This window comes from Kwoniella dendrophila, chromosome 1, assembly GCF_036810415.1.
Source record: "Kwoniella dendrophila CBS 6074 chromosome 1, complete sequence".
Lineage (NCBI taxonomy): Eukaryota > Fungi > Basidiomycota > Tremellomycetes > Tremellales > Cryptococcaceae > Kwoniella > Kwoniella dendrophila.
This window is the reverse complement of record NC_089476.1, coordinates 3,254,565-3,275,393: the sequence shown is the minus strand read 5'-3', so window position 1 is coordinate 3,275,393 and position 20,829 is coordinate 3,254,565. Positions and strand designations below refer to the sequence as shown.

General features: G+C 36.6%; 8 protein-coding genes across 8 annotated transcripts; 4 read left to right on the top strand and 4 right to left on the bottom strand.

Annotated features, from left to right (window-relative positions):
• Positions 1–152: 152 nt before the first annotated feature.
• L201_001161 (uncharacterized protein) lies at positions 153–2,955 on the bottom strand (the record flags this gene model as incomplete). Its single annotated transcript, XM_066216954.1, has 2 exons — positions 153–1,727; positions 1,777–2,955. The coding sequence occupies 2 exons, from the start codon at positions 2,953–2,955 to the stop codon at positions 153–155; spliced, it is 2,754 nt and encodes a 917-aa protein (XP_066073051.1).
• Positions 2,956–3,672: 717 nt separating this feature from the next.
• Positions 3,673–5,265, bottom strand: L201_001160 (glycerol-3-phosphate dehydrogenase (NAD(+)); the record flags this gene model as incomplete). The annotated part of the gene is made up of 5 exons (XM_066216953.1): positions 3,673–3,952; positions 4,099–4,381; positions 4,483–4,822; positions 4,917–5,107; positions 5,178–5,265. The coding sequence occupies 5 exons, from the start codon at positions 5,263–5,265 to the stop codon at positions 3,673–3,675; spliced, it is 1,182 nt and encodes a 393-aa protein (XP_066073050.1).
• A 1,768-nt stretch (positions 5,266–7,033) lies between these two features.
• Positions 7,034–8,542, top strand: L201_001159 (uncharacterized protein; the record flags this gene model as incomplete). Its single annotated transcript, XM_066216952.1, has 4 exons — positions 7,034–7,310; positions 7,416–7,658; positions 7,749–7,898; positions 7,962–8,542. 4 exons carry the CDS (start codon positions 7,034–7,036, stop codon positions 8,540–8,542), a joined length of 1,251 nt encoding a protein of 416 aa, XP_066073049.1.
• Positions 8,543–9,140: 598 nt separating this feature from the next.
• L201_001158 (uncharacterized protein) lies at positions 9,141–9,517 on the bottom strand (the record flags this gene model as incomplete). Its single annotated transcript, XM_066216951.1, has 3 exons — positions 9,141–9,179; positions 9,256–9,353; positions 9,439–9,517. 3 exons carry the CDS (start codon positions 9,515–9,517, stop codon positions 9,141–9,143), a joined length of 216 nt encoding a protein of 71 aa, XP_066073048.1.
• Positions 9,518–10,979: 1,462 nt separating this feature from the next.
• Positions 10,980–13,199, top strand: L201_001157 (uncharacterized protein; the record flags this gene model as incomplete). The annotated part of the gene is made up of 9 exons (XM_066216950.1): positions 10,980–11,127; positions 11,215–11,284; positions 11,386–11,475; positions 11,570–11,744; positions 11,840–11,877; positions 11,944–12,018; positions 12,092–12,273; positions 12,361–12,650; positions 12,732–13,199. 9 exons carry the CDS (start codon positions 10,980–10,982, stop codon positions 13,197–13,199), a joined length of 1,536 nt encoding a protein of 511 aa, XP_066073047.1.
• Positions 13,200–13,715: 516 nt separating this feature from the next.
• On the top strand, positions 13,716–14,235 carry L201_001156 (uncharacterized protein; the record flags this gene model as incomplete). The annotated part of the gene is made up of 3 exons (XM_066216949.1): positions 13,716–13,833; positions 14,005–14,102; positions 14,197–14,235. 3 exons carry the CDS (start codon positions 13,716–13,718, stop codon positions 14,233–14,235), a joined length of 255 nt encoding a protein of 84 aa, XP_066073046.1.
• Positions 14,236–14,678: 443 nt separating this feature from the next.
• On the bottom strand, positions 14,679–18,365 carry L201_001155 (uncharacterized protein; the record flags this gene model as incomplete). The annotated part of the gene is made up of 7 exons (XM_066216948.1): positions 14,679–14,791; positions 14,893–15,079; positions 15,181–15,516; positions 15,600–16,402; positions 16,454–16,556; positions 16,611–18,260; positions 18,324–18,365. 7 exons carry the CDS (start codon positions 18,363–18,365, stop codon positions 14,679–14,681), a joined length of 3,234 nt encoding a protein of 1,077 aa, XP_066073045.1.
• A 456-nt stretch (positions 18,366–18,821) lies between these two features.
• Positions 18,822–20,695, top strand: L201_001154 (uncharacterized protein; the record flags this gene model as incomplete). Its single annotated transcript, XM_066216947.1, has 7 exons — positions 18,822–18,837; positions 18,898–18,981; positions 19,045–19,113; positions 19,167–19,296; positions 19,354–19,440; positions 19,495–19,635; positions 19,690–20,695. 7 exons carry the CDS (start codon positions 18,822–18,824, stop codon positions 20,693–20,695), a joined length of 1,533 nt encoding a protein of 510 aa, XP_066073044.1.
• Positions 20,696–20,829: the final 134 nt, after the last annotated feature.

Genomic DNA, 20,829 nt, shown 5'->3' with positions numbered 1-20,829 from the left:
AATGATTATGATGAATGCATATGAACATGATGAATTGAGATTGTGATATGTATTATGCACAAGAATTGATTTGATTATACGATATATACAGTTTAAATTATGATGAATTATTGTTATTATTACCTTTATAATTTCTCAGAACATTTTACTTTCTACTCTTCAAAAGCAAAAGCACCTACACCAGCTAAACCTTCTTCTCTACCTAACATACCCATACCTTTTACAACTTCCATTTTTCTTGAATGCCAACCAACATTTGATCCAACTTTACCATTTGATTCTGATAAGAAATTTAACCATTTTCTTCTTTGATCAGATTTAGGTAAATGTCTAACGAATTCCCAAGATTTTGAATTTGGATCTTCAAAATCACCATCTAATCTTTTCCATCCTGATGAAAGGTCAACATACCATCCCCTACCTCCTTTTGATTTTACAATTTGCCATTCACCATTTGGTGTAATTGATCTTCGGATACTGGGTGATAATTCTAATACTCTTAATCTTGTAGGTCCAGGATTCAAGTTAACTCCTTGTGATCCACCAGATATATTTAAATTCGATAATGAAAATGGTACAGTAGTTAAAGGATTAATTAATCTTGCATGTAATTCTAATGTAAGTTGTAATGGTGATAAAGTAGGTACTAAAGATGATGTCGTGGCAGTACCGGTAAGAGTAAGAACTTCGACATTTGGTGCTACAGTGAGAAGGAAATCGGCAATGGGTGGTAAACTTAAGGTTGGAATATGGGAAAGACCTAAACTGACTAAGCTTGGCTGTTGAGGGAAGACGTCGGGAGTCAGATGGGCAGGTGTAAATCGAGCGGATGAAAGATCGAGATATCTCAATCGACCAGATTTGATACATGGTGCTTCGGTGATTAGACGCATAAGGTCGTTCTGCTGTAGAACATTACCTTGAGTTGGATTGACGAATAAATTCAAGTCGACCAGATCTCGAGCCGCTGGACATCGACACAAAAAGTCGACAATGACTTGAGGATCTAGTCGAGGACATCGAGCCAAACTGAGTGATGTGAGTCGTAATGATCTTGGACAACGTTCGGTAAGGTAGGCTAAAAGGTCAGAGGGGATTCGGGTGCCGGACAGATCGAGATGGGTCACGTTGGGACAGGCGAAGACGATTCCAGTGATGACGGTCGGTTCTAATCTAGTACAAGCTCTAAGAGATAATCTTTTCAAAGCTCTGAATTTTGGCACTTTCCTCTTCGGCCTATGCCCATAAGCATCACTTTCATCTTCTGTGACTTCAGGCGTGGTGTATCCTCCATATCTACTTCTTGATCTATTATATCTAGCTCCACCTCTTGATCTTTCACGACCTCTATCATCATCTGTACTATCATCATCAGGCATAAGCCAAGTAGCGAAGAACCTATTCATAGCTTCTTGGTAATTGTTACTGACACAACCAGTGAAATCAAGTGCTTCCATAGGTGTAAATACCAATCTTCTCTTCCACTTCTGCTCTTCCGTTTCATCTTCGTAGGGCGCGTAAGTGGGACGTGGAGGGTCTAGTTGATCGTAATCAGGTATAGATGCTGCTGGACCAACTGAAAGGGATCGTACACGGGTAAGGGATTTCGAAGGGGAATGGTAGCGTGGTTTTCGGTATCCTCTGAAAAAGAGTTCTTCAATGACTGGATAACTGAGAGCTGAATCGACATATTCGGTCATACAAAGAGTGACCAAATTAGGTGCGTTCTAAAAACATCATTAGCCAAGTCATACAGCAAAGATCGAATTCACTTACCTTGATGACTCCCTCTAATCTTCCTCCAGTAACGAATCTACCTCTGACGGCTTCTTCCTGACTTCGTCTACTTCCGATAGTTCTAAAGTTAGTGAAACTCAAATGTCGAATATAGGGACCAGGTGGTGGCAATAAATCGGGATTGACATTCTCCTTATGTTCTGATGCACCTCTAGCTGTAATAATTGGACTTTTCATTTCAGCAAAACCACGTAAAGGGGTAATTTCGTCTTGGATTTCATCAGCATCGTCGTCTTCTAAGTCATCGTAATGATGAGCTTTTGATAGACTAGTCTGACGTCTTAAGAATCCACTTCCTCCGGGCATATTTGAACTGTTACTTCTACTTCTTGTAAGGACCGATGAAATACTTTCAGTATCAAAATTGACGCTTCGGCGTGGACTTCTTGATCTGCCTCTAAGAGTTGATTTGGTTTTTAACGCTGTAGGAGTAGGATGAGAAGCCGTTCTAGCGAGAGGAGGTGGAATTGTTGAAGAAGACGCGACATCAAAATATGAACCATTTGGATGAGGTGAAGTTCCTCTAGATCCGGGTGGTGTAAGAAGTTCATGGATGTGTGAAGGTTGTGGTGGTGAATATGATAAAGGTGGACTATTAACTGAAATATCTCCATAAGGGTTGGGATAAGTTGATGAAGGCGGTATAGCTATATAATTTGGAAAACCATTATTCAAGGTCGCAGGAGATTTATGAGCTTCAATAGCTAAAATTGAATTTGACATTACTTCGGAAATTGATGAAATAGTAGTTGCATTATTAGCAGGAATTGAGCTTGGTCCAGCTTCAGGAAAGACTTCTTCAATTTCAACGATTTCTTCTGTTAAAGCATTAACAATTGCTAACCAACCTCTACCTGATAAAACATCGACATCTTCCCATAACCATGGTCTAGCAGCCTCTAAAGCACGTGAAGATGATCTTGTCAATAATGATAATAATTGTAAATGATTTTGCGGTGGTGCAGGTGAAGGATCAACATTATGAATTACATCGATTTGTGGAATTGAACTTGGTTCAGCATGTGGTGGTGGTGCATTGAATGGTGGATGTATAAGTGAAGCTATATTTGACAATACATCCAGTGGGAGTGAAATACCTGTATTATTGTTGTTGTTATTTACATGATTATTGTTTTCATCGGATAAAGTTGTTACCATCGCGGGTGGCGATTGAATAGAAAGTAGAGCTCTTTGATCTATGAGGATGACAGTAGATTGCGAAATGCTCAAGGTTATGATATATATAAAGACTAGATTAGTAAAGATATCAATACTGTAGATGTATGAATCAAACTATCGATTCAAAACAAAGCATGGATCAACAAAACTTTGATGAAAAATGGGAATGATCATCACCTGATGAGTAACAGTTGGAACAGGTTAAAAATGCCAAGCTCGCTTAATTTTGAGACGTTTATAATTGATTGTTTTCCAATAATACGAAAAGTTAAAAAAGTCCACACACGCGGATCACTATTGAATCTCGGTTAAGGAACGGAAAACATCACTTTCACACTCTCAAAATAGGTAATCTCGGATCTAAAATTTCTAATTGAGGGGCATTTCCGTTAATTGGAATTAGCATTCAACCCAATTCAAAGGATGCTTGGATATTAGACTGTTTTGTAATGGTTTGAAAATACTACTGTATTTGTATGTATGTATGTAAGACATTCATAATTCATCATCTATATTTAAATCTATATCTATATGCTATGGACAGAAGTAGCCATGTGTGGTTTTTAATTGTATGTTTATGATTAAAATGTGTTTTGTTTTGGGTTTTTGTTTTTTTTGGTTGGGTGGGAGATTATCTACTAGCTACAAAATGTATGGTTATGGACGATATATTATGTCCTTTTCCTTTTAACTTGATTATAAACCTTGAACTAAAGCTTTAGGTGGTAAACCTTCAAAAGCAATTTGATAAACTTTTTCAAATAATGGATAAGCATGTACTCTTTTTCTTGCTCTCAAGAAATTATGTACTTCTTCAGCTGTAGCAGTACCTTGTAATTTTTGACCATTTAATAATTTCTTTTCAATGAAATCAAATGATTGTCCAGTTTTAGCAAATTCTTCAGCACATTTTCTATTTCTACCTCCATAACATGTTGTAATCAAATCTGCAATACCTGCTGATTCATTCGAGAAGCTAATATCATGAATCATAAATCAGCATTGAGCTCGGACCATTTTGTTTGATTCAAATGATGATTGATCGTAAGTTACATCAGATTGACGATCAAAAGAGATCAAAGCGTAAAATATCGGTAATCAACAGCAGAAAATCAAACTCACGTTTCTCTTTGACTTCCTTCAAAGAATTCTAAACAGAATTCAGTCATTTCACTTAAACCAATTCTCAAGATGGCAGCTTTGGTATTACCACCAAGACCTAAACCATCAACAAAACCAGCTGCCAAAGCAACAATGTTTTTCAACGCACCACCAAGTGATACACCGTTGACATCTTCTACTGCGTTGACTCTGAAAGTTGGTGCGTTAAATACTGCAGACCAAAGTAAGGAATCTTCATGTGTTGGACAACCAATTGTGGTTTCACAGAATTGCTCCATAGCGACTGAAGTAGTAGGAAAAGAACAAAGTCATTGAGTCAGTGAAAATTGTTCTTTATGAAATTCACGGCAAGCGTGTTAAGTAAACTCGGAAACAAAAACTCACCTTCTAAAGCGATATTTGCACCTGATAAAGCTGAACAAGGTGTACCTACTCTACCTTCAATTAAACTGGCAAAAGTTTCAATATCTGTACCATTGACTTCAACACCTTTTATAGCTGAAATGGCTCTTGCTTGTGGATGTAAAACACCAGGTTTACCTAATTCTTGTAAAACTGTATGTAAAAATTGATGTGGTACAACAAATACAATTAATGTAGCATCTTTGACAACATCTTTTAAATGTGGTGTAGCAACTAAATTCTTTGGTAATTTAATATCAGGTAAATATCTTGAATTTAAATGTGTTCGATTTATAACGTGTGTAAGTGGTTTACCGTTTACCTATAAATCGAGATTGGACTGAATTAGCTATGACTCAAGGGAAATACTTCAAATAAGGCTATAATATCCATTTTTTTTTTAAAGATCAACTCACAATCTTCTCTCTAACCCACATTCTTACTTCAGAATGGAATTCACTATTTCTTTTCCATGCGTTTTCGGCTGCAATTTTAGCTAAAGCTGAACCCCATGAACCTGATCCGATAACACAGATCTTGTGTTTTCCTGAAGGTAGTGGTGATGGAGGTAAAGCAGCTGGAATAGGTGAAGAAGGTCTTGTAGCGGCTAAAGTAAAGACGACGTTAGCATGAGGTCTGCTATCTCTTCATTGTTCTACATCACTAATAGAACTCACCAGGTGTGGTTACTGTTGATGAGATTTCAAGATCTGAGAAATCTCTAGCGACATCAGGTGTAGAAGGAGCAGTTGATTGAGGTGACATGTTGGCTATTTTTGTGTAATTTAATTGATAATTTCTTTTAATGTTTGAATTGGGTTACTGAGATGATGATATACAAAGTTGTGATTTCAACTCTTTTTGATGTTATTGATTAACGATATGAAAATTGTATAGTTCTGAAAAGGATTGAACAAAACTTGACTGACGTCTTTGTTAGACAGATAGATATGATAGACAATAAAAATCGATGGTGAATCAAGGCTTTTGGGTTAACGGGGGAAAAAAATCTTTCCCGTAGAACACGTTGTATTTTTGGGAGTTTTAAAAATGAGATCCGAAACGTCACACCACCAAAATAATCTATAGCAACGGGTTCGGCTATAGCTCAGTCCAAAGACACCCCTTATTCACACCGAATTTAGTCAAGTAATTCAACTGCTTTTAGACTTTTTCCGTTCCCTGAGACAAAATACAAAAAATGATGAATCATCGCTAAAATGTTGTATGTATTCTGTAAGACCCTCAAAGGTCATTATTGAACGGAATTAAACAAAGACGAACAAGTGGTGCTGGGACCAAAGCTGCAACTAACCTACCAAGCCACACTTTAAAGATCAAATTTGTCAATCTTGGAAGGCGTAAGACAATTCATTTCTATGGGTTCACCTCGTCCCGGGGATCACGCATCAGATTTAGATCTATGATGATGCATTCCCATCTGCTGATCATAAGATCATGAGACACAGCTGTCAAACAATCAACCCCAAAGCATCTCAAGTTGAAAATTTTTAAACGAAGTCATACCTCATATAGAAAAGGCAATCGTCGGAATATTCGAATTTTAGGGTTAATAGATGTGACGTCAAGAAAAGGGGGCGTTCACCATACCGCCGGGTTTTATGCATTATTATTTGTCTAATTGATACAGTTAGCACCTGCACAAACACTGAGGGTTTGAAATTTATTTGCGGATGATACGTTTCGGATTTAGCTCACTGCTCTGACAGCGCGAGAGGAAATGAAAATTTTCATTATCTTTACGTTTCCAAGGTCGCACCATAGAACAAAATGTGATCAAGCCACTTACGCTGTATGATAGATAAAAAATTTTCAATCAAAGCTTTAGATGCGTGAAACGTAAAACGGGGTTCGGTCCCTTGGAGTAGTAGTAGTACAAGTAGTACACGTACACTATTTTGGAGTGAGAAACTATTTTGTACTGTATGTATCTAGTCCGAAACAATAGGATAGATGGGATTTCTAAGGGCGTTCTCAGTTATTTCACCCTCATTTCTGTTGTCGTACACGGTCAAAAAACGGATGTACTTCTTCTGTTCTTTTAATTGGGGTGTTTCACGGTCAATGTAAACATGATGATGATGTGATGAATATAGGTATTACCTTAATTTGATATTACACGTTTTAATCTAAGATCTATGCGACAGCTAAGGTAGCGGAAGGATACTTTTTTATCCTGTCAAATCTCAAATCTTTCGGTTACCACTCTAGTTTGTGGTTCAGGTAGACAAAAGATTTTTTCTTTTGAGATCGGCTTTATTTTTTTTCTCGTCAGTGTCTTGTGAATACCAATCATCATTCTGACAACTTTCACTTTCACTTCTATCCACATCATCATTCAATTCATCTGTTTTTTCCAAACTTTGTTATTTTTCCTCTTCATCTATCTCATATCTCAAAAACTAAAAAAAAAAGCTTGCCATCAAATCACAAGCTCTGTCTATTATATATATACTATATAACAATTTTTATTCATATCTTCTACATAACCTAACAACCTTGTCTGTACAAAATGTCCGTCTTTACAAAATCAGCTTTCACAATGTCAGCAATGCCTTCACCGGCAAATTCTTTACCTGGTTCAGCTGCACCTTCAAGAAGAGGTTCTTTCGCTGGATTAGCTTCAGGTCAAGTTACACCTGTTGCAGAGCCACATATAGTTTCAATTAATGTTGAATCAGTTTTATTTGATATGGATGGTACTTTAATTAGATCTTCTGAAGCTGTTGTAAAAGCTTGGGAATTGTTCGCAAAAACTTATCCATTAGATTTAGATGATATTTTAAGATGTAAGTTTTTTTTTGGGAGTATTTTGTACTGTTTCTTCGAAAAAATAGTGTATGTATGGGAATAATAACCATAGCTGATATGTTCATATGAAAATTTATTAATAGCCGCACACGGTATGAGAACAGTTGATGTATTAAAAAAATGGTGTAAAATTACAGATCCAGAATTATTAAAAACTGAAACTGAAAGATTTGAAACCGCAATTTTAACTTCAGCAGAAGATATTGCCAAAAATTCAGGTGGTGGTGGTATTGAAGTTTTACCTGGTGTAGCAAAATTATTAGCTGATTTAGGTGCTGAAGCTGAACAAAGAAATGGTGAAGAAAAATGGGCTATTTGTACTTCATGTGAGTCTAAAGACTGATAATATCTCCACGAATACTCATAGAAGTAAGATCAATATTGATAATATCATGTTTTTTTGTTAACTCCTATAGCTACATACTTTTACGCTGGAAAAGCTATTCCAATTGCCAAATTACCTGTACCAAAAGTTTTCGTTACCGCTGATTCAGTAACAAGAGGTAAACCTTTCCCTGATCCATACCTTTTAGGTGCATCAGGTTGTAACGCATCTCCATTTGAGTGTAAGTGTTATTCAGTCCTTCCCGGTTAACTGACTTGAGTACTGATGTTGCCTCTATCGTTAGCCCTCGTCGTAGAAGACGCACCAACAGGTATCAGATCAGGTAAAGCATCTGGTGCTTTAGTTTTAGCTACATGTACATCGCATCACAGAGAAGAATTAGAAAAAGAAAGACCCGATTTCTTAGTTGAAGATTTATCACATGTTACTGCTCAATGGGATCCAAATACAAATACATTTAACTTGATTATCGAACAACCTGTAGATAGAGTTTCAACTAGACCTACACCAGATGTAACACCAGTTATAACACCTGCTGGAAGTCGATCAAATTCATTTAGTGGTGTAGGTAAATCTGGATCATATTTCCCTGGTCAAAATCAACAAAATCAAAATTGGAAATCTTCAGATGAATTAACTGGAAATGATTCTGTTGTTGGTTCACCAATAAATTCAAGACCTGGTTCACCAGGTGCTATAGATATAAATGAAGAAGCTGAAGAAAAAAGAGCAGAAATGGAATTCCATAGAAGAGCTTCTCAATCTGGTAATACATTATCTTTAGATGCTTTTAAAAGAGCTTTAGCAGGTAATGCAGCTAAAAGAAGAGCAAATTCAAGAGGTGAACTTGATCAAGATGAGTAAACAAAAAATTTGAAAATATTTTTAATTACGATCAATCTTCTTGTTCCAAATGTGTAGCTTTATAGGATTCGGAAATAGCAAACAAAACGAAGTAACATAAAAAAACATTTTTATACATATAAATACCCCAATTCATATCACAATGTGTTCATAGAATCTTTTACATAGAGTCAATAGATATTTCTTCAAAAGCATAGCATGCAAAGACATTGCAAACATTACATTGTAAACCTCAAATCATTAAGTTTGCAAAATAGATAAGCGTGTAAGCATTGTGGTAACAGCTTGATGCGAAGTCAACTTGAGGACACCGCTCTTGAAGTTGCCACTGGAACCTTCACTTGAGGTAATTACTTAACCACATGATTTTTTCTGAATTGTATGCGCAAGGTTCCTTAGTGTACAGTTCAAAACCGTAAACCTATTATCATATCTTATTTACGATCATGATAGCTGAGGAATAGCAAAAAATAGGCATCTTGCGACATGCAAACTCGATCATAATAATACGGAGTCATAAATTGCATATATGCTACAAAAATAAACTTCTTCCGACTGTTATTTTTTCCCTTTATCACCTTGTTAACGTATAGAATATCTATTGTTTATCTTGGATTGGTACATCTTTACCGGTTAACTATAAAAGTATCATGAGAATCAGCATTGATATCGTTTATTTAAGGGTTATATGTATCCGGAAAGACTGAATTTACCTTTTTGAAACCGGATCTAACACCATCAGAGATTTTCTCAGTGGTTGAAGCTGATTGACCATGTCCAGTTTGTTTAAGTCCGTAATCGACACCTTTATCTATTCAATCAAAATCAAGATGATACTGATATTAGCTATCATCACGTAGTAGAGTTACTCATTACTGTATATATAAACCACTTACCAAGGAAATCTTGTTGAGGAGCAGCACCACCGGTAGTTCCGGCAGCAGGTTGAGCAGTGTTACCAACGTTTTCAGCCATTTTGATTGATTGATTGATTAATTTACTTTTGTAGAAAGTATATGTGAGCGTTTGAAAAGTTTGATCAATTGCTGTTCGATATGAAAAGTCTTAAGTAGCTTGTTTTTATATATATTCTCATATGCTATTTCTGATGTCTACATGACTTGTTACTACCTTTTACATTCGAGGTTGTCATCATAACAGGAATAGTGTGAGATGACGCAATATTAAGCCATCCTACGGTGGACAAGGTATGATAAGCTTACACGTGTGAAATGGTGGAGTGAGAACAAGCTACAGTGGTCTAGTAAGTCAGAGATAAAAGGTACAAGAATTGACATCCTTGACGTCAGATGACAGTATTCAGGTCTATCTAATGAATATGCGCAGCGCAGAGCGAAGAGCCTATATATCATTATCATTACAATATTATTCATTTCTGCTATCAGCCTCACCACCTACAATCGAGTGCGTATCAGTATCTTGGACGTGTACTCGTTGCAAATACAAACTGTCTTGTATTTTGATTTCTTCAGCAAGATCACCCCATATATATGCAACAGACCTATCGGACATCTTGCATAGAATCTCCATGGATTCATGAGATGACAGACGAACGAGAACGAGTACAACGGTTACTACGCACAATTATATTCGTAGATTGCTGGAATCGGTCTAAAATATCGTGCTTGTTTGGGACTTTGCACAGGTCTCCTTCGATGTGTTCACCATACGCATCTACTCTTAAACTCTGTCTGTATATTAACCCAGAGCTTGGTCAGGTAGTTTGATGGATTGTATGAGATGGAGGATTACCTTAGGAATAAAAAGACCCGGCGATTAGTCTGGTATTCTGAAGGTAATAACCCCGTTCCTGTGACGCAGATCTTGACTTATCCCTTTCGATCGACAAGCTACTGTATGAGTAATCTTGGTCTCATCGTTAGGAAATTCTTACTTTTTGAAATCCCAAAATAACGGTATTTGAATCGCTCTTAAAATCGAACAGTAACCATGTTCACTTAACTTACCAGACATCCCTCACAGCTGCATACAGTACTTTGTATCAAATCCAAGTAGCCCCACTTACGCCGAAGGAAACAAAATATTCCGTAGCCTATAAAGTGACAGAAATAGAAAATCATTCACGGCATCATGACGTCTAAACGCAAGATTTTGATTTTTTTTCTTCTCTCTTTTGTAAACAGCTGCTTTTTTACTATCGTCATTTGTATACCAAAAAAAAAGATATGTGACTAACCTATTCGCCATCAAATCATGATCCTGATCATTAACATCAATAGTATATATACCAAATGGTGTTTGATGTTTAACTGAGACTTGGTTAAATTCGTTTAATCATATTATACATTTTATCATAGATTCCTTTACTTCACTGACTAATATACTCATCAATCAATCGCCGCTGGTTGCTGAAATAGTAGAGTAATAGTGAAATAGGTATCATTTTGACTCAAAGATGTCGTTACCAAGAACTCATGATGATCTTACATCACATTTACCCGCATCACATCCAACGAGAAAAGATCAATTAAGAAGAAGAAATCCAGTAACATGGCATTTGAAAAAACCACAACAGGGTCCAGCTACTTTAGCTATTAAAAATCGTGAGTGTGACTCATCAAGATCCATTCGATATGTATTGTCTAAAGAGAGGATATCTTTGTTAACGATTCTCATATCATGCGTTCTAGATTTTATTGCTATGATAGGTGAATATGTCGGTACGGTATTATTTATGATTTTCGCTTTAGGAGGAACAAAGTGAGTTTTCTTATTCTGATCAGCTGTTTATCTTTTTGGATAAGTTCAAAACAATGGATATAAGGATTATTGGCTCATAGATCAATTCCATGATATTACAGCGTTGCTCTTATCCCTACAACATCAGTAACAGGTTCAACAACTTCTGGTCAAGATGGTTCAGCAGCATCTACCGTCAATACATCGAATTTGTAAGTACAATCTCTGTTTCTCAGTTTGGGTCATGTATCTTGTTTAAGGTAATCCTTGAAGCTGATACCCAATGGTCCACTTTTACTTCCACAGGTTATATATCGCTTTATCATTCGGTTTCTCATTAGCTGTAAATGCATGGATATTCTTTAGAGTTTCAGGTGGTTTGTTCAACCCTGCCGTATCTCTTGGTATGGTATTAGTCGGAGCTTTGACACCTTTGAGGGGTGCCCTTTTGACGTTCAGTCAGATCTTAGGTGGAATTACTGTAAGTCTTGATAACATGCATGTCTGTTTATTCATGGGATCCCTTGGTGTTAAAGGTGTACATGCTGATTGATCTTCAATGGAACTCTTATTCAGGGTGCTGCGATTATTCAAGCTATCACTCCAGGTACTTTGTGAGTATACAACACTATAGAAATAGCGGTGTGAGTAAAGATTGACGATGTCATTCATTCCCATAGAAACGTACGAACAACTTTAGGTGGTGGCACTTCAATTGCACAAGGTTTATTCATTGAGATGTTCCTTACTTCTTTGTGAGTTAATAAATCTTTAGTACAAAGAGTGATCTGCTTTAAAAAGGATTAATGCTAATACTTGTCATTTTAGACTCATGCTTGCGATTCTTTTACTTGCTGCCGAAAAGCATAAAGCCACTTTCATCGCTCCAATTGGTATTGGATTAGCATTATTTGTCGCTGAGTTATTAGGTGTATATTACACCGGTGGATCATTGAATCCTGCTAGAAGTTTCGGTCCTGCAGTTGTTTTAAGAACTTTCTCAGGTTATCGTAAGTTAAATTTTTTTGTCATTCTTGGCGTGAGCGATCATTAACTGTACTAAATGTTTTATTCTAAATTTCTGTTCATTTGAACAGACTGGATTTATTGGTTGGGTCCATGTTTAGGTGCAATAATCGCAGCAGGTTTCTACAAAATGTTAAAATGGTTACAATATGAAACTGTACTCGGCCCAGAATCCGATGCGGACACAGAATCACCAAAACCTTTAGTTGTTTCTCAAGCTGGAGGTGCAGTACATCAAGATAATAGTCGACATCCTAACGCTGTCAGAGACGAAGAAAAAGCAACAGAATCAAATGGTCGAACATTAGCCGTTACAGGTCCAGGTTTAGGTGATCTTTTAACTGCTGGTCCATCTGAAGCTGTAAGTTTAAATCATTGTGTCACTTTAGGTACTATCTAAATAGTTGTTTTCGCTAAACTTTTCTTCGTTGCATTGTTTTAGGTGTTTGATCTTGAAAGACATCCAGGACCATTAGAAGCTAGATTAGATAGAATCGAAATTTTGTTACATCAATTAGCTGAATCAAGACCTAGAAGATCACAATCAACATATTACGAAGGAAATGAAATACCTTCAAATACAACTATAGCTAATACCGTTAACAATAATAATGGAAATGGTTATAATAACAAAAAATCAATTGACGAAACTGGTTTAGGTAGAGGTAATATCAATGTTATTGGAAATAATACTATTCCAGCACATCAAATCAATACTTCCACTCATAACCATAATCAAAATGCCTACTCTACCGCGCCAATAATAACTGGTCAAGGATATAGTGAAAATTCAGCATCTCATCAACATGGTGTAAATGGACATGATCAACACAATCATAATATACCTTTTACACATGGTACAGCTGGTGCAGGACCAAGAGATCATGTTGATGTATCTCCACGATATTAGTAGTAGTAGTACTAGATCGCTATATGCTATCCGCATGTCAAGGCTCTATGTTTTCACTATAAATCTTGCATCCACATAATAATTTAATATTTCTGTTTTTTTACCCTTGTCAATCCTATACACGTAATCTCGTTACTACTTTGCAAATTTTACTACACTAATATTCTGTCTCACGAACGCCTATGTAGCTTTATAGTTCCTTATATATACATACATATAATAATGCATTATCACTATCATATATCATACACAACTGAGCATTTCGCGTTCCTGCTACTAACTAGTTGAGCTTGATTGATTGATTGTTAAAATGACGTGACGTCATAATGCTACACCTTGAAACGAAGCCTCGTCTGCTTTTTTTGATTTTAATTTCTATTTAAACTTTAGTTTTCAACTTGTAGCTCGATCCAAATTCGAACAGTTATCAGATCACTTCATCAGTCTAAAATCGAGTTGTGACAAATTCATAAAATTCCCATTCCCCTTTCAAACTAATATTGCTATCACCCGACCATGTCTGAAACTACTGCCCCTCCAGCTACAGCAGGTGCATCAACAGCAGGATCAACATTAATGAATCCTGCTGCCACACAAGGTCAAGCTCAAGCTGCTCCTCAACAAGATGCCTTAGGTGAGTTCATCAATTTTTGTCATATCGGCGTCGCAAAGCGAGAACAGGAGCTTTTTTTGTTCAATATTGCGCGAGAAACTACTCTACTATGCTAAACAGAAAGTTCTACTATTCTAACGCGAAAATTTCGAACGCTAATTTAAAATATATATTTTCCTTTTGGGAACACAGATAAAGGTGTAGATTACGCTTTAGGTAGAGCAGGACATAAACAAAATGCTTCGACAACTGAAAAAATTTCTGATGGTATTAGATCAGGTTTCAAAAAGGTATGTCTATGCCGTGATACATCACTAGGCACAATGGACTTGATTCATGCTAATGGTATAATATGCATGTCTGATTTGATATTCCTTTGTATAGATGACTGGAAAAGATATTCCTATCCAAGATAAACAATAAAATCTTTTTCAGTCAATTTGGTCAAGTTGTAATTGTTAGAACAGGACAAATAAATTGAAGCATAATAGATGGATGATCAATATGCATGTATCGTTATTTCGTATAATCGTGTCCTGAATCGTAGTAGACGATGTGTCGCACAAGAAAGACTTGTAACTTCCGCGGCGCATTTTTCATGATGTGCACATGTAGCGGACAACGCACATAGATAGCATGCTAATTGAGTATACAAATACAAGATATGTAATATTGTTACAGAGCTATCTAAGTTATTACTGCTAGATATATACTGCTGAGTTTGTGGATTTTTCAGTGATCGCTTCTGGCCCTGTCCGAATACCCCATCCTGCAATGTGCATGAATCATGAATTGTCTAGCTCTGTTATACGCTTCAGATCTTGGTCTTGACATTTCCTCTAGATCCCTCATCCCATGCAACTTGATTAAGGATTGACCGGCCCAACTTTAGGTTGTTCAATTGCTTTTGGCATTTTGACTTTACTCGCACTACCCAACATTTGATCGATTTCATTCTTGTTAAAGTAATGTGGTGCAACTACGAAGTTAACAATCAGAATCAGCTTTCAATGCATTATTTTGTGATAAAAAAATATGAGATAAGATCGAAAGAAAAAGGATAGAGAATCATCAACTTACGTTCAGCTAACCAAGAACCTTCAATTGGCATACATTGTCTCATGTATTCTTTTGAAGTTAATACTAATTCATAGTATAATATGAATCTTGGCGGCGGTTGCATTCCAATCAAACAAGATGAAGGATGGACGTATACTGAGTGATTATTCTTAGTTGTTCTATATCCCCCACCTTTATCAATTCGAGCCTAAAGAAAGTATGGGGGAAATTGTCAGCTGATAGTTCATCATATTTGAAATTTCCTTCATTCACTCAGATTTTAAGAGGGATTGAAGCGAAGTCACTCACAGTATTATAAAAGTAACCAGCTGTTATAGCTTTCTGAACAGGAACGATTTCGTTTGGTGTAGATTCAATAACAACTTCAACTCTATCACATAATTGAGCTAATTGATCTCTAATATCTCTTACTCTACCTAAAGATTTAAATTGAATGAAATTTTCATAACACCATTGTTGTGAATAATTTGATTCTGACCATTGTTCAAATATATTTAATAATGTAAAATGATCTCCACCAGGTTTAATGAAATTTTTATGTGCTTTATCTGCATGTACCCTTTTATCTTTTGGTCTATATAATAATGATCCTGATTCTTGTAACATTGATATTATCGTTAGTACCTATGATATAGATATCAGCATGATTGTTTCCCTTATTACTCAGTCCAAATCAAATCGGAGGTACTAAGAATACACCGACTTACCTCATGAGTACATTTGTAATTCTCACTATTTATAATAGCTTTTGATAACATTGGATCCACAGGGAACTCGGCCATTCTTCTACCTAATCTTGTTAATTCACCTTTATGATTTAAAGCACCTAAAGCATATAATAATTCAAATGATCTTATAATAGTTTCTGCTGGAGGTTTATCTAAAAAATCGAAATTTAAAACATCATTTATACCTAAAGATTTTAACATTAAAACGACAGTACCTAAATTTGTTCTTTGAATTTCTGGTATTGTATCTTGTAATAATTCATTTTTGAAAGCCCATTTCGTATATAATCTAAATGCTTTACCTGCACCAACTCTACCTGCTCTACCTGCTCTTTGTTGTGCAGAAGCTCTAGATATAGGTTCAACAACTAAACTTGACATTCCAGTTTTTGGATTATAGTTATTCTGTTTAACAAAACCTGGATCAATAACATAAACTACACCATCAATCGTAATTGAAGTTTCAGCTATATTTGTAGCTAGAACTACTTTTCGAGCTCCTTCAGGTGTAGGTTCAAATATCTTGGATTGCATTTCGCTAGGTAAATTAGCATAAATTGGAGCTATTATCAATTCAGGTACTTTGTCTCCTAAAGCGTACATCGTTTCTTTGAGATTTTCTTCAGCAGCTTCAATTTCATCTTGACCAGTTAAGAATAGTAAGATGTCACCTTTCGGCTGAGTGGTGTGAATTTGCAAGATGGTAGTGACGGCGGCGTGCATATAGTTGGCTTCGGGTTGTTTGGTGTAGAACATATCCACGGGGTATCTACGTCCGGGCACTATGAGGATATTAGCTTGGATTCTCTTCTCACACCTAAGCCGACACTTACCATCGAAAATAGGCGCTTGGTCAAAGAAATCAGCAAATTTTTGCGCATTCAACGTCGCACTCGATATGAGCAGCCGCAATTCTGGTCGAAATCGGGCAATATCCTGGTAAAATCATCAGCATTCGAATCATATAATAGAGGAAAGCGAACTACGCACCTTGATTAGACCAAACAATATATCCGTACTCAGAGTCCTTTCATGCGCTTCATCAATGACCAAAGCGGAATACGTTGATAGTTCCGGATCCGTCAAAAATTCTCGTAACAGCATACCATCTGTCATATATTTCAAGGCGGTCTTATCACTCGTCATATCTTCAAACCGGATCGAATAACCAACTTCTTGACCTAATCTACAACCCATTTCTTCCGCTACACGTGCAGCAACTGACATAGCAGCCACACGACGCGGTTGAGTACAGCCCACTTTCATCCCATTTTTACAGTATCCAGCTTCATACAGATACTGAGGTAATTGAGTGGTTTTACCTGAACCAGTTTCTGCTACAACCACTAAAACTTGATGTTCCGCTATTGCTTCCAACAGCTCATCTCGAAATTCATAGATCGGTAATGAATTACGTGTCTCTTGTATCGTTTGAGCTTTCTTTTCAGCTTCATCTACTCTATCCATCAAATCTTGAGCTTCTTTAGTTAATGTACCTGATAAACTACCTTCTTGTAAGAATTTAATTTCTTGAGATTCATCAAAAACATAATCAAATTCTTCCACGAAAATTTCTTTATCTTGTGCACCAGTTTTCAAAGAAGATTTATCTGTTTGACTATATTCCCATTGATCTACATCAGTTACAAATTGACCATTTTCATTTGATGATAATTTTGAATCTTCATATCTTTGATATAAAGCATTTTTTTTCTTTTTTTGATTTATTTTACCTTGTTCTGTAATATAATCATCTGGCATCATATAACCATCTGTACCATCATCAATCTTTTGTCTTGCTTCCATTATTTTTATTAATTCTTTTTTCCTTTCAAATTCAGCTTCTTCACGTTTTGACATTTTTTGATTTCTAAATAATAATTTTTCATCTTCAATTTCCATTTTTAATAAATCTAATCTTTGTTGTTCTCTTTTAGTTAAATATTCTTGTCTAGAATGTAATCTTAAATCTTCTATTGCTAATTTTTTCGTTTCAGCATCTTCATTTAATATCGCTTCTCTTTTTTCTGCTTCACCTCCTCCTTTCCCTGCACCACTTCTATCCGTAACTATTTTTCTTGTTCTATCTTTATCTTTATCTTTCATTCTTTCTGCAAATGCATCTCTTTCGGCTAAATCTTCCAATCTTTCCCTTTCTAATCTTTCTTCCTCAGTTTCTTTCGGTTCATCCTCATCCCCATTTCTAGGGGGTGATTCTTCTAACCTCAATCTTTTAGCTTCCTTTTCTTTTTCTTCTTCATCTGATTCCCAATTCCCATCTGTATCTCTTTTCCTAGAGGATCGTGAAAGTTTTACAGCTCCTCCATCCCTCTCTTTATCTTTGCCTTTCTTCGATTTCTTTTCTTTCTTACTGGAACTACTTGATGAAGACCCATTGTTGTCGTCTTCATCCATTAACAAAGCGAATCTTTGAGAGGGACCTGACTTATCAGCTTTAGGTGCTTTCGTCTTGGTCTTCCTAGGTACCAAAGCATGTACTTGAGTGGCAAAGGATTGAGTATCTGAAGAGTCTGAAAGTCCAGTCGCAAGTAAGGCATGATATAAATCACCAGGTGTTTTGGATGTCAAAGCGAGAGAATGTACATAGTCGACTGTAGCATTATCTGATGAACCAAGAATCTATATAGAAAGATATCAGCTTTTCATTATCAACATTGAAGAGGATACATGTACTCAACTCACTCGAACGACATTGTCACTGATAAATGTTTTGAGGTCCGACATATCGACGAAACGTGAACGAGCTGCAGTAAGCTGAAGAAGCTGCCAGTATCCTGATCCGAGTAGTCGCTGTATTCCTTGGAGCTCGTCTCTCGCTGAACTCAAGCTGAAGAAGATGCACAGAAATTCAGTGATAACAAGGTGTATAAGTAGTTGTGGTCGTGAACCGGTAAACATTTCGAAATATACACATAGACACCAGAGCATCTATGCATCTAACGGCAACAGCAACAATGCCATCAACCGAATGAGCTATAGAGCATGATGTGGCATTATCATGGTTATATATTTGATCCCGTCAGCAAGATTGATAAGGGTTCACCTTGTTGTATGGTTACCCTCTTTCTGTCATTTAGTCTCGAGAACACCAACAATCGTCTTGATTAAAGTCTGTTCAAAGCTCTATAAACCTGCATCCATCATAGCTATAACTGATCATCACGAAAAGCCATCAGCAGGATGTTTTTCTGTGCTAGTAAGTAGCCCAAGTTCCGTCGAGTCTGGCTCTCTGCTAACTATTTCGCGTCTATCGCAGTCTCTGGCTCCCCTCCTACCGCTCCTGTGGTCTCAAAGACTTCAGGTACTGTGTATGAAAAGGCTTTAATTGAGAGGTATATTGGTGAGTCAGCAGATGTCCATGCTTCTTGCTGGAGAGTAGAACTCACCCAAGGGATCTCTACAGATGAAAATGGTACAGACCCAATTTCAGGTGAACCTTTAACGAAAGAAGATCTTATCGATGTTAAAGCTAGTAAGTGTTATTATTGACATCATATCGGCAGTATCTGAGCTGGCTTCTCGTAGAACCATCGACACTCCCTCCTCGTCCGGCCAACCAAACATCTATACCAGCTCTACTCACTGCTTTGCAATCTGAATACGACTCAATTATGCTCGAATCGTTGGAAATAAAAAAGGCTTTCCAGACCTCAAGGTGAGTTAAAATAGCGATAGTCCATGCGGCTTAAATGCTTACTGCTCATTCATATAGGCAAGAACTTGCAAATGCTTTGTACAGAGAAGATGCTGCTACCAGAGTCATCGCTAGATTGATGAAAGAGAGGGACGAAGCTAGACAGTAGGTCATGATATTTCCTCACTTTTCGATAATAGACTAATGTTGTTATTATAGAGCTCTTTCTTCCATTCAATCTACCATCGGATTCCAGCCTACTGCTCCTGAAGCTCCAGTAGAAGATGTAGAGATGACTGCAGATAATTCAAGCGCTCTTCCATCTGAAGTAGAAGCCAAAATCATGGAAACCAACCAAGCGTGAGTTATACGACCTAGCCCACATTCTAACGATCACTGACCCTACCAATGCAGACTATCATCCGGCCGAAAGAAGAGAAAACCAGCTGCTGGATACCCCAAAGCTGATCAGATCAAAGGATACACTCAAATCTCCCACGTCCCATCTTTACACGCTACCAAACCAGCCGGTATCACCGCTCTCGATGTCGCTCAGGATGGTAATACAGTAGTAACCGGTGGAGCTGATAAAGCCGTCCAAATATTCGATCTTGAAGCTTCAAAAGTACTTGGTACACTCAAAGGACATACTAAAGCAGTTACTCATGTAGCATTTAGAGAAAGAGAAGGTGAAAATAAATTAGCTATTAGTGCAAGTGCTGATAAAACCGTCAAGATCTGGGGTGAAGATGGAGAAAGTGGAAAATGGACAAACAAAGGAAATTTAACTGGACATAAAGGAGAAATTAATGGGTTAGCTATACATCCATCTGGATCATATTTAGCAGCAGGATCATCAGATTCAACATGGTCATTATATGATATTGAATCACAAGAAGAAATTGTGAAATATTCAGCTTTACCTGGAATTGAAGGATCATTCTCATACAACTCTTTCGCAGTTCATCCTGATGGAGTTTTACATGGTGGTGGAACAAAAGATGGTAATGTTAGAGTATGGGATATTAGAAATTCTACATCATTAGCTGCAACCTTAGAATCACATCAAAATGCTTCAGTCACAACATTAAGTTTCTCTGAAAATGGTTATTATTTAGCTACAGGATCTTCATCATCAACAGAAATTAAAATATTTGATTTAAGAAAATTAGATTTATTGAATTCATGGAATTTACCTTCAGAAAATCAAATTCAGGAAATTAAATTTGATCCTTCTGCACAATTCTTATCTGTTTCAGGAACAGATTATAGAATTTATGCAAATAAATCATGGGAAGAATTACTTAAATTTGATGATAATGCTGGTGTTTTAACAAGTTCAAAATTCGTCAAGAATGGTAGTCAAATTGTATTAAGTGGTTTAGATAGAACTTTAAGAGTTTTAGGTACACAAGCGTAATACCAACAATCAAAAGTAGAAAATCTTAAAGATAGAAAGCGAGGAAAGTAGTTTAATGTCTTTTGTAGATCAACTAGAGAGGATGTTGAATGACGAATGCAAATGATACCACCTACATGTTACTAACAAGCATC